Consider the following 13,350-nt stretch of genomic DNA (forward strand, 5'->3'; position numbering starts at 1 on the left):
CTTCCTCTCCCCTGTAGGGTATTTAAGCAGAAGCAGAAGTTTCCCAACACGGAGCAGCAGCAGCGGATCCACTCCATCCAACAGCAGCTTGTCTCTCCAACTTCATCTGAGGTGCGTCCACTCTCCATTTGAACTTACTTTATATTTACAAAAGTTGCTGTAATGCTACATTAACCGCAACATTCCTCAACAGCATGGTATCTGTTTTTGTTTATACCTTCCAGATGTGAGTTGTTGTGTAATCGTTCAAACATGCTCTAACAATGCCCTTTGTGCATCACTACGATTTAATATTAATCAATGCACTTTTCTGTTAACTTAAGTTTGATTTAATGCCTGGTTTACATTCAAATAAGTAGGAGTAACTGTAACAGTGTTATTACCTGGATTGTATAAATACTGTAGAAGTAGCAGAAACAATAGGACAAAAAGCTTTGAATCCTACTTTGTTTCAAGGTTTTCTAGATTTTTGAGGTGCATGTTGTTTTGTCTCTAGCATGTATAAAATGCATGCAACACTTTGACCATTTCACTTTACTTTTTGCCGGGTAAAGTATGGTCTTTGCAGAGAGTTTTATGGCAAGTAAAAAACCTCCCTTGAGCATTAAATGTCTCAGTCCTGCTGGTTAACGTTCAGAGTTCCTGTGTCAGCATTTGCCAAAGTTGTGTTAAAAGTCCTTGTACGCAGAAAAGTAACAAGTGTCAGTGATATGCAGTAGTGTGAAGAAACTATATGCATTCACTCCAACCCTCAAATTAACAACAGTTTGGAGATACTGTGGACTACAGTATTTCCATTGTATGCCACTTCCGTTCAAGATTTGATCATTTAAAACGTTTCTTTATGCAGAACTGATACCACCAACACACCCCTACTTTCCAAATGTAGCACTTAACCCTTGTGTTATGTTCACATTTCGCACCCTTTGGTAATGTTCGGGTCAATTTGACCCGAACACCACACAAGGGTTAACCACACAAGGGTTAACATAGATTCTGCATATTTCTTCCAGCAATGCCCGTGAAGAACAAGTATGACTTTATCTTGGATCTTGTAGGATATCTAGGATGTGTATATGACTTTGAAATCAGCAAATAAGAAAGTGGAAATGCAAATATTTAAGAAAAATTCAAATAAAAGTAAAAATGTTGCATTCAAATTCCTCTTCCAGTCAAAGTACAAAAGTATCCATCTCAAAGTGTTCTTACAGCATGAAAGAAAAGGTATTGTTGCTCCAGAAGCATGGTCATACACTGCATCAATTCACAAGTGATATCTTTATGCAGCTGGGCTGAGGTAGAGACCGTTTTTAATTAGTTGTTATGAAGTTAGGTGGTTTAGTGGGCTGGTTCTGATCCTGGGAAACCCCTGAAATTATCCCAAGATAAAGAGTTGTAGTGGTGAGATGACCAATTACATTTCGCTACACAATTAGCATAAATATTGTGGCATTTTTTTCATGTGAAATATTCAAAAGTGTTACCTCTTTGTGCCTCAAACAGTGAGTTAAATGAACCCTGTGACATGTTCCAGGTGTAAGGGAAACTTCTGCAGCAATGGAGAGTCAGGACTCAGAGAGACACGAGGAGAGTTGGAGCTTTGATGTCAAACAATGATAGTTTATTGCTAGGATACGGCCGGAGAATTCATATCACAAGTCACAGCGGCAAAAGGTTCTGACTGCACGGGTGGGTTGCCATGTCAATTCTGATCAGCCTTGCATCTTGGTAGACCCTTTAACTAATTTACAGAGAGTCAACCCACATATTGGGGGAAGGTATACGTGAACACCTGGAGACACAGAATCACTTATCTGACTCTTTGGCTCTGTGACCGAGAGTTGACCAGTCATAAAACTGAGACTAAGTGCTGGAGCACATTCCTTAAAGCTGGCGTCACAGATCAGGGTTATTGATAAACGTCAACAGGCAATATGGTTAAATATCTTAGGAGTAAGGAATAATTATTCTTTGACACTTAGGAGTAAGACAGAAATATTCCCTTACACCAGGTGTTTCAGGTGTTAATGCCAAAGAGCCCCAACTTCTGGCTGCTATTTCTTCTTTTTTTAGTAACTCTTTTTATTGGGTGTTTTTAAATAGTAAAATGGTGCTTAACTAGTACAGGTAATTAGTTCCTTTCCACCAATGAGCTGCCGCCTGTCTGTCTGCCCGCTCGTCCTGTGCCAGTCTGCAGAAGGTAGGCACGTCTCTGAGGGGGAAACAGAGCTCTCTCTGTCTTTAGCGGTGACTCATGCCGTCCAGTCGTCCCAAAAGCGTCTCTCCGGTCCAGCACACGCCCCCGTTATGCAACAGGTGCAGGTGTTCGTCCCATAAGCCTGACGTACTGTACACCCCGCTCGCACCTCATGAAAACACCTTTTGTGTACCTGATGTTTAATCAGCCTTCCCACATGGTTACATAATCGTCATGGCAGTAACTGCTCGGTGTGGTATGTAGACCCGATGTGGGTTTATGTCACTTTGGTTCTGTTTTTAGGATTAAATGAGTCACTCGGAGTACACTGAGGGTCTTTGTTTACATCAGTTTGTTGTGTTTGAACCTGATGTTCAGTTTGTGTTTATTATTCTCACCTTCACAGACTTTTTATGAGGATTTTTAAAGACTTTTATTTACCTTGTTATAGAAATAAACTCTTTACGAGACTTTAATAAAATCTTTTTTTACTAGCGTTACTCCTTGTATTGCAGTAGTACTAAAGGTCCATGACCAGTGTGTTTTCAGTCATTATTAAATGGTCACTTTACCAATTATTGGTCATTAATCTGTTTCTTTTCTCAACTAATCGATCAATTGTTTGGTCTATAAAATCCTGGTTTTGTCCAATTAAAAGTAAAAAACCCAAATATATTAAACTTTTTATCTTAAGAAACGTATTATTTTTAAATATAAAAACACTATTTTATTCCAGGACATTATAATAAAAGTATTGGTTATGTAATTATACATTTCTGGTTATCACAAGTTCTCTCCCGACTAATAGTACTGCTACTTCTACAACTTCCTTCTAGTACCAAAATCCAAACTCAACTCAATGCTTAACAATTTTAAAATGATTAACCCTGCAATTGGTTGGACTATATTGGACTGCATGCAATATGCGGTTCTAGTGTCAGCGGGTATTTATATTGTGTGTTTATTCAGGAACTTTCACAATGACATGATTTCACACCCACAGTCAGTTTCACTGTGGTTTCCCTCCATGACCGTTCTGTATTTTAATACACATGATAAATGCTTCTCTTTCCGACCACAAGGAAATATTCAAATATAATATTTGTGAAGTGTAAATAAAGCACAACAAGTGTCTTTGTTTACCAGCATCTTCCAGGAAGGGGAGTGGCCTAAAACTCTCCCCCACCCAGCACACATGGAAACCACATGGGACATAAAAGTATTCACACGGATGTAATTTTTTAACAAAGGGATAATTACACACACACACACACACACACACACACACACACACACACACACACACACACACACACACACACACACACACACACACACACACACACACACACACACACACAGGCATGTTGCCAGTTTTTCCACAGATGTGTAGCAGATGGGTTTTACACAGCTTGTCTTCACGCAGGAATGAATAGTTTTCAGTAAAAAAGTTGTTGCAACAAAAATAAAAGTGTAAAAATTAGTACAAATGTTGTGTTATCAGTCTTTTCAGATCGTCCTTCTCGAGTTATCGTCGCCATGTCTGATCCAGGCGCCACCGCGACCTCCTCTCCCGCCCCCCCTCCTCCCACCGGACCCCGACCCAAGATGACGAGCAGCGGTCGCTCTGCAGTTCCCATCTCCAGCTCCAACTCTGACTCCACCGACATCCCTGAGTTTGAACCGTTTGGTCTGCCGGGTCCAAGAGGATTCCCCCCTCTGACCGGTGAGAGAGGATTCTGCAAAAAAGTGGCTATTAAACTTAAGTTTTATTGAGTTCAAGTAATAGAAAAACCTTTATAAATCCCTGTATGGAAATGTGGGTGTCTTAGCAGCAACTGCAATAAGGGTAAACACAGGATAGGACAGATATGATTGCACACAAGCATAATAACAATAGTTATATATACATCATATAATAATAGTAGAAGAAATGTAAGAATAAAAGTGCAATGTGAAAGAAAAAGTGACAGTATAAGTTTTACGTATATACAAGTATGTATAGCTATGGGATTGTAATTATTATATAGTAAGTATTGTACTCTTAACAATAAGATCTAGTTCATACAGAATTAATTAATTTCTTAATAAAAAATTGAATTGAAGGAGACAGATGTCACTTCTTGGTTTGAGAAGACTTTCCCGACACTGATACAGTTTCCAGTAGATACATGACTGACACATGAATGACATCCAAGCCAGATACACTCTAATCACTTCATGCAGCTGTCGCACAAGATGACAGCCAGAACGACAAATGAGCGGCTGTAAGGATAATGCAAATAATAAGCCATCACTGAGTTTTCTGATAAACTGCTGACACTTAGAGAGCACTGGTCTCCACCACTCTCTTTTTTTAAGCAAATATCCAGTATAATTTGATGGCTGAGGCTCGATCTTCCATTGGTTAAAAGGATATCTAATGTTTCATTGATATAAGGTTTTAAAGAAACGGGCAGTTTAGCTGTCCCCGCATGTTCATCGGGGCTAATTCATTTCAGTTTTTAAATAATTAAAACATCTAGGTTACCTGGATGTTTAATACAAACACACACATTCAATAGTTTTGTATTTATTCACTTGAATTTTTTAAAACAAGAACGGTAGCCTTATGTGTGAACACTTAGGTCAGAAAACCACCAAACATGTTGTTCTGAGGCTTACATGGGGCTCTTTATTCCTCTTTTCCTTCAGACTATCTTGACATCTTGGACGTGGACATGATGCGACTGCCGGAGGAGAAAAATAAGCAGCAGCACCACACCAACTTTTACAACTCGGACTATCTGGTGGTGCGTCGAGGACAAGAGTTCGAGGTCAAGATCACCTTCAACCGTCCCTACAAACCTGCCTCAGACAAGTTCGCTGTGGAGTTTGTGATCGGTGAGCTCGTCTTCAAACTCATGTTTTCCATCCTAAGATACGATAATACTTTAATGGTCAGATCAAGTCTGAAATTTGACTTGCATCACAGCAGCTCCTTGTGTAACATCAACATAGAAAAATATCAAGACACAATACATGAAAAACAAACAACAAACATTTATCACAATCACTGAGAGAAAACATTTTCAATGGCCCTTTAGCGTGCCTCTGATCTGGGATTCAGCTCTGTATTTACTGAGAGGATTGACTGACGCACAAAGGATGCTTCAGTCTGACTTTATTGAATCGCGGGACCCTGTATCTCCCATTAGATGCTAGCAGTTCATATTCGCTGTTCAGAGCATGGTTTGGGTCCGAGATGATGTTGTTGGACAGCCTTATTAGGTTGTTATGATGAGTCATAAAGTCTCTGACCAACAATCTTTGAGCAGATTTGAACAGGTGGAGCAGTATCCTGCAGGTACCAAGTCTTTATTCTGTTTTAATGTCAAACGTCCCTCTTTTCCTCCAGGCTCCAGCCCTCAGTTCAGCAAGGGCACCTACATCCCCGTCTTTCCCCACAATGAGCGTCCGAGCTCCTGGGAGGGCAGCATCACCAACACCGCTGACAACACGGTCACTATGGGCGTCACGGCTGCTGCCACCTGCATCGTGGGGAAGTACCACATGTACGTCGCCGTGGTGACGCCCTTCGGTATCCGCAGGACCCGAAAGGACAAAAGACGCGACCTCTACATCCTCTTCAATCCCTGGGCCTCAGGTTGGGTTAAGGCGTCCACAACTTCTTTTTTGAACCACTTTATTTTTGCTTTTATCAGGTTTTCAAGATTCAAGTAATAATAGTGCAGAATAGTCTATATACAAGTAATTGGAATATTGATATATATAAGTTGCAAACAGATGGATGATGTTTCAAAAGTTCAGGTGTTTAACAGTCTTATGGCATGTGGGATGAAACTGTCCCTTAGTCTGGTGGTTTTATCCACAAATATCCACGTGACTTGTTGTGTTTTTCCTCAGCTGATGCCGTGTTTCTGGATGATGAGAAGGAGAGGGATGAGTGTGTGATGAATGAGATGGGGATCATCTACCACGGCGCCTATGATGACGTCGCTGAAAGAAACTGGAACTATGGGCAGGTAGAAGAAAAACGAAACAAGAGCCTCAGGATTGATTATCTTAAATATCTTTTGACTTCTTAAGGTTTTTTTTTCCTTATAGTTTAACTTTGGAGTCCTGGACGCCTGTCTGTACATCATGGACCGGTCCGACATGCCCATCACTAACAGAGGAGACCCCATCAGGGTGACCAGGAAGGCCTCTGCTATGGTGAGGAAATATTCATAGACATCCATTAAAACGTAAGATATACAGTTAAATGGTGCAACAAGGCAAACAGAATATTATTGTGCAGTTGTTACGTTCCCTCTTGGACTAGGGGTACAAAGGGAAGTAACACAAATGTAAAAATAACCGGGAGAGAGAAAGAAAAGAGGAAACCGATTGCTGAAGCCACAAAGTGATGTTTTAATTAATACAAAAGTAAAGGGGCTCACCAGCCATTTTGAAAGTGACTAAATGAAACATCTAACAATGAGCAAAATACAAGTTAACAAGTCTTATACAAAGAAACCACACAATGCTGCACATATCACACATGCAGCCAGAGGAGAAGGAGAGAGCGACTGCAGCCTTCCTCAGGTCCTTTATGGAGGCCCTGATTGGGGATTGGGACTTAACCTGGAGGGAGACAATCAGGGGGAGAGGGAGAGAGACACACACACACACACACACACACACACACACACACACACACACACACACACACACACACAAACACACACACACACACACACACACACACACACACACACACACACACACACACACACACACACACACACACAAACACCCACTACGGCACGTAACAGCAGTAAAATATGAAATATCAATGATATAGTGGAAGGAATTATGGACTATGTTTTCTTTCCATGAGACTGCATTAAGATTGTGGAACCAGCTTGAAATATAATGAGCTGTAATCAATTGTTTTGGTTTTCTCTCATAAAATGTAGATTTGTTTTTCTGGGAGACTTTTGCAGAAAGCCTTTTCACATAGCCATCACTTTTCAAAATAAAGTGTAATTGGACCAACACAAGGGTTTCTACTGTTTACATTATATTTTTACTTCAACTCCCTAAATTCTTATTTCTAGGAATTTTACACATCTTTTATTTATTGAATATAGTTTGTTCTTCTTGTTGAAAAAAGTAAATGATACAGAATTAGGCCTTTTTTAAAGTGCAAAGTGCTTGTCGGATGCTCCTTCCATAAATGTCTTAAATCTGCTCTTTGTCACACTCAGCTGAACTCTCGTGATGACGAAGGTGTGCTCGTGGGGAACTGGAGCGGCGACTACACCTACGGCGTGGCGCCCACTTCCTGGATCGGCAGCACCGAAATCCTGCTCAAATACGCCAGCGTAAAGATGCCCGTCTGCTACGCTCAGTGCTGGGTCTACGCCGCCGTCTTCAACACCTGTGAGAAGTAGAAAATATTACACAGATATACTAGTTATTTTATTGATAGCCCCTTTGAATAGTGGTGGCCCTGTTTTTACTAATAGGTAACAACCCACATTTTAGATGATATTTAACTGTTCCAGTGTTGTAGGTAGAGTTAGGGTAAGAGTTAGGGTTACGGTTAGTCACAGTAATCAACCTGAAGTTGGAAAATCAACATTATGATGGAAGTATTCGACGGCCGATTAAATGCACAATTTGGTCTTTTAAGTTGTTACAGCCATGTTTGGGTTAATATAGTTTGTTACACCGAATTGGGGCAAAACTTTTGTAACACAATTAAGTGTGTTAATTGTAAAGCCCAAATATAGAAAAACATTAGCACTTTTTTTGTTGTTGACCAAACCCCTTCAGAAAATTATTGACATCAGTTGAGAAGGTCCTAAAAGGAAAGATAAAAAGTCATTAGAAAGTAGGAAAAGACAACCATGTACAAAAATGAAACCTTGATACAAGTTTTTTTCAATTGATAGGAAAGGAAGCATATTACAAACGTTCTCCCCTTTCAACTCTTGTCTTTGCTTCTGTTTTAATCTTAATTTCAGTTTTTTATTGTCCTTTTAATGTTTGTTTCCAGTCCTGCGCTGTCTGGGCATCCCATCGAGGGTCGTCACCAACTTCTACTCCGCTCACGACACTAATGGAAACCTGAAGATGGACATCATCCTGGACGAGAACGGCAGAATCGACCGCAGTCACACCAAAGACTCTATCTGGTATCACCCTCTATGTAACTCAGCATTACACTGAGATTTAAAAACTAGTAGCTTCAACGAGTGCTGAGATTACAATGACATTCGTTATGAATAATCATGGTCCTCAGAGGATGAATCCTAATACCTTGGGTGACACCCTGACCTTTTTCTTTTACAAAGTTTCCACCTGAATATAATGTTGCTATGAAATCAATTAAGCACTTAAATGCTCCTCAGATGATGAACCCTTTTTCATTTTGACTTCTCCACGACCTTCATATTGGGCCGTTTTCAGACCAAAGCCTCAAGATATTAAATGATGAAGTTAGCTGCAAACATTCAGGCTTCCTTAGAGGATCCTTTTAGATTTTTCAAGACTTTTTCTATTGTAAGGCTTCTTTTAGTCCCACACAAGTTTTTATTTACAAAAAAAGACTGTAATTATATTTAAATGTTGTTTTTATCAGGAATTATCACTGCTGGAACGAGTGCTACATGTCCAGACCCGACCTCCCAGCTGGCTTTGGAGGCTGGCAGGTGGTGGATGCTACACCACAGGAGACCAGTGATGGTAAGTAATAATAATAACATGAATTAAAATCTTGCTTTATAAGAACAGGTAATTGATAATCCTCTCTTATCTGTAAAGGCATGTACAGATGTGGCCCTGCCTCAGTCCAGGCCATCAAACACGGGCAGATCTGCTTCCCATTTGATGCTGCCTTTCTGTTTGCTGAGGTGAGCCTTTTAAAAGGACATTATTTCAGTGTAATTTTCCTTAAAAAAAAAAAGACATGTTATTTTTACTAAAATTGCGTGAATCCAAGCCAGTGTTTTTTTCCTCTGTATTTTTTGCCAACAGGTCAACAGCGATGTGGTGTTTTATTCCCGGAATAAAGATGGCACCATGGAGCCTGTCAGAGTGAACCGGACCCACATAGGCCGCATGGTGGTGACCAAATCTCCAGGAGACATGACCCGCCGCGAAATCACCGATCAGTACAAGTTCCCTGAAGGTCAGAGACTTCATACGACACAAAGTGCAGGGTTTTTTAAAGCCTCAGCTCCTGATTAGGAAACGTTTTTACAAACAAATGTTAAATCTAAAATGATTTGAGTTTAAGAACAGTCTAAAATTAATCTTCCACGACAACTAAAACCCTGAAAGAGGCGCCAACATGAATCCTCATAATGAAAACTGAGGCACAGTGTGAGGCTTCATGTCGTGATGTTATTCTCTCAAGCAGTCTCTGAGTCAGTGTTAAGTCCATTTGTTTTTCACACTGGGCAAAAATGACGGGTCCCAGGTTAATTTGGGATGATGGTGGCTGTGTGTTTGCACAGTGGGCCTTGTTACGGCACCAGAGGAACAGCCATGTACCCCTATGTGGCTGACAGATTTGGGAAGGATTAAGCATGTGGAAATCGGTTGTAGTTTGTGTCAAATTTAGCTTGTTGTTACTTTGGGACCAAATGTTGTTTCCTCTCACGCAAAAGAACTCCCAATATCTCCAAAAATACTAAGTTTGTGAAGAAAACCATATAGAAATGTACAAGAAATGTGTAGCTTTGGGACCAAATGTAGCTTCCTTTCACAAGAGTCCTGAAATCTCGTTTAAAAAAAGCTACATTTGTGAGGAAAACCTTTGTAAGAACACACGTTCAATCCTCCTCTCCAGGCAGTACCGAGGAGCGGACCGTCCTGGAGAAGGCGGAGGAGTACGGCTGTCAACGCGATAAGTCCGAGCTTCCCGCGGCCGACGTGGACCTGATCCTGCCCACCCTGGAGGTCAGCGTGGGCGACGACTTCGAGATGAGCCTGGAGTTTGTGAACCGCAGCGACGAGCGCCGCACCATGGACATCTACATCAGCGGCAGCGTGGTTTTCTACACCGGAGTCACCAGCTCCGAGTTCCTGTTCAGGAATCCCACCGTGACCATTGGCCCAAACAAAAGTGAGAGAGGGGTTTCATTTATTTCACACCAACAAAAATAGACTCATACTAAGAAGTACTTCCTTTTACTTATCGGATGGCAACAACTGCAATACAAAGAATATTTAAACTGCATCATTTTTTTGATTGTTTCTCAGAAAACACCAAAACCATTGATAATTTGCTTGAGCTTTGGAATATAAATATTAATAATAATCTTTATTTGTATAGCACCTTTCATACGACAACTGCAGTCCAAAGTGCTTCACATAGACATTTCACAGAAAATGTATCTCACACAGAATACAGATACCATTAAAGTCCTTAAGCGTCTTTGAGTTGTGAAAAGCGCTATATAAATAAAATGCATTATAAATATTGTGTCTCTAATAGAGAAAGTTGTTATGTTTCTGCGTTCTCCAGGTGTGAAGGAGTCGGTGACAGTCGAGTCGAAGGCCTACATGAAGCATCTGGTGGAACAGGCAAACATCAACTTCATCGCCACTGGGAAGGTCCAGGAGACCGGGCAGATCATCACCGCCATGAAAGTCATCACCCTGCACAACCCCAAACTCACCATCACGGTCTGAAACAATGCTTACTTTCTGACTATACGTAAAACTAATCTTATTACTTGGCTTTAGCTTTTCGGTACAATTCCTGAGTCCAGAAAGTAATTTTTTACGACTTCTTGTGTACTCCAAGTGGCTAATAAATTCAACAAATTGACTTTAGGCCATAAGACTGTTAAACACCTGAACTAGAACATCCATAACATTCACCTGTTTACAACTTACAAATGATGTATCACTTGTATATAGACTCTTTTGCACTATTTTATCTGTTTTATTGTGTTGCACTGTTGGAAGAGCCTGTGACGTAAGATTTTCATCGACATTACTACACTGTAGCCATGTACGAATGAGAATAAAAGCCTTGAACCTTAACTTTCTTTTATGTCATGTTTTCTTATGTTGTGTCTTCAGGTGTCGGAGGGCGGCAGAGTGAGTGAGGAGATGACGGCGACCGTGGAGTTCACAAACCCCTTCTCCTTCAGCCTGGAGGGCGTCTACATCCGCATGGAGGGACCCGGGATCATGCTGCCCAAGTCCAAATATTACAGGTGAGTTCAGAACAGCAGAAACAAGTAGCCATACAAACCTTAAGCCTTAAGATGTTGAATAAAATCTGTCACATAATACAAAATGGTGCTTTAATGTCATCTGGTTATATTGGTGGATTTCTTTAAAATGGGAATTGTATTCATATTATTCTTATTGTAAGAATAGTTTTGCTTACAGTTTTCCCTTATTATTATTATTATTATTATTATTTATTTAGAATTATTATTATTTTTATGCTTCATTTAGTTTCTTACCTGAGGGCGGGGTGGGGATGGGGGGTGGGATGTTGAAAATAGAAAACTGATAGTGAGCATTATGTTCCTGTACCTTTCTTATCATTATTTTTAATTATTATATTTGTACTTTTAATGCTCAATAAAGTATATATATATATATATATAATACAAAAAAGATCTCTGCTGAGAAAATTCTCCTCATAATCAGAGATATTTAAAAATTACCATTTTGAAAGAAATCCACTGAATTTAAACACGATTACTCAGGAATGCTAAAAACACAGCTATAGATAGGATAAAATGTGTAAATTAATTGAAGCTTAGAATATCTTGATTGTCAAATGCAGCCCAACCCTTCTGACATTTAACCCAAATCCTGCTGGTTTCAGTCTGATCCAGGGTCGTACTTCCCTCTCCTGGGCGGAGTATTTCATCCCGCAGCGGGCCGGCAACAGCAGAGTGATCGCCTCTCTGGACTGTCCCGCCCTCAGGCAGGTCCTCGGCCAGGCGTCTATCACCGTGAATCCCTGAGGATCACCATAGGGTCACCGTAGGGTCACTGAGGGTCACTGTAGGACAAGAGTGTCCAAACTACATTTTTAATCGGCCCTCAGCAAATTCTAAAAGTATAATGACTTAAGTATAATAAACTTCTGCTTGTCTTCTATTCTATTTCTCAAATATATAATGTTAAAATATATTACACAGTATTCATGCCCAATTTTCAAATACATTCAGTCAATTAAAGTTGAAAACATATGGAATGCGGCCCACAAATGAAACTTGAGCTTGTATTGTATTGTACTTCTTAAATATATCTGTAAACATATATTACACCGTATTGTTCATGTAAGCCCCCAAGAGTTTGCTAACTTACAATGAGGCAATATACCTCTAGTGAGTGGCCCAGCTCTTCGTATATGTTTCTCTGTGGCCTTCGGTGAAAAAAGTTTGGACCCCCCTGCTGTAGGGGATGCGACACATCATTCACTCACTCACACACACATAAGCCTAAAAGCAGTTGTGTATCTGTAGGTTTAACAGCTTATTCAGTGTAACTTCAGCTTTTATGATAATAATGGGGATAGTTGTAGGCGTAAGAAAAGCAAGCGCAGTTATAACACATTCTGTTATAACACATTCTGACAATTAAAGGTCAACATTTTTGTTATCTGACTTTTTTTGCGGAGAAAGTACATTTTTGAAAGATCTATGATTGCTACTAAAGCTTCAATTTGTTCTCATCATTCAAAAAGTAAATTCATTTTAAAACGTTTTTTTAAAGCTTAATTCATACCTCAATTGTGGCCACCAGGGGGCACAATTACACCAAAACAAGCAGATAGTTATTTGGTTTAAATTACCCATTTGATGTTTGTTTCATTCGATACAACATAATAATTATTAAATCAGCTTTAACTAAATTGTCGAGACATACTCCCTCTGTTAAACCTGCATATCAATGTTTCTACTTGAGCACCATAAAGAGCTCTTTTAACCTTCTTCATATCGATTCATAACATCTGTTTCCTTACATTTTATTTTGTTCAACAACAAATGCAAATAACCAAATAAAAGGTTCATAACTGCATTATTTTTTGACAACATATTACCTGTGTGTGTGTGTGTGTGTGTGTGTGTGGCCTAGCATTACTATACTTGTGGGGACCTACATCTGTTTACACAGTCACGTGT

General features: G+C 39.9%; 1 protein-coding gene across 1 annotated transcript; it reads left to right on the forward strand.

Moving 5' to 3' along the window:
- f13a1b (coagulation factor XIII, A1 polypeptide b) lies at positions 1–13,246 on the forward strand. Its single transcript, XM_034230373.1, has 15 exons — positions 1–111; positions 3,702–3,923; positions 4,892–5,080; positions 5,595–5,843; positions 6,104–6,222; positions 6,305–6,412; positions 7,450–7,624; positions 8,244–8,382; positions 8,829–8,932; positions 9,011–9,099; positions 9,224–9,377; positions 10,041–10,316; positions 10,719–10,879; positions 11,282–11,418; positions 12,045–13,246. Exons 2-15 carry the CDS (start codon positions 3,737–3,739, stop codon positions 12,184–12,186), a joined length of 2,229 nt encoding a protein of 742 aa, XP_034086264.1. The 5' UTR covers positions 1–111; positions 3,702–3,736; the 3' UTR covers positions 12,187–13,246.
- Positions 13,247–13,350: the final 104 nt, after the last annotated feature.

This window comes from Gymnodraco acuticeps, unplaced genomic scaffold (genome assembly GCF_902827175.1).
Source record: "Gymnodraco acuticeps unplaced genomic scaffold, fGymAcu1.1, whole genome shotgun sequence".
Lineage (NCBI taxonomy): Eukaryota > Metazoa > Chordata > Actinopteri > Perciformes > Bathydraconidae > Gymnodraco > Gymnodraco acuticeps.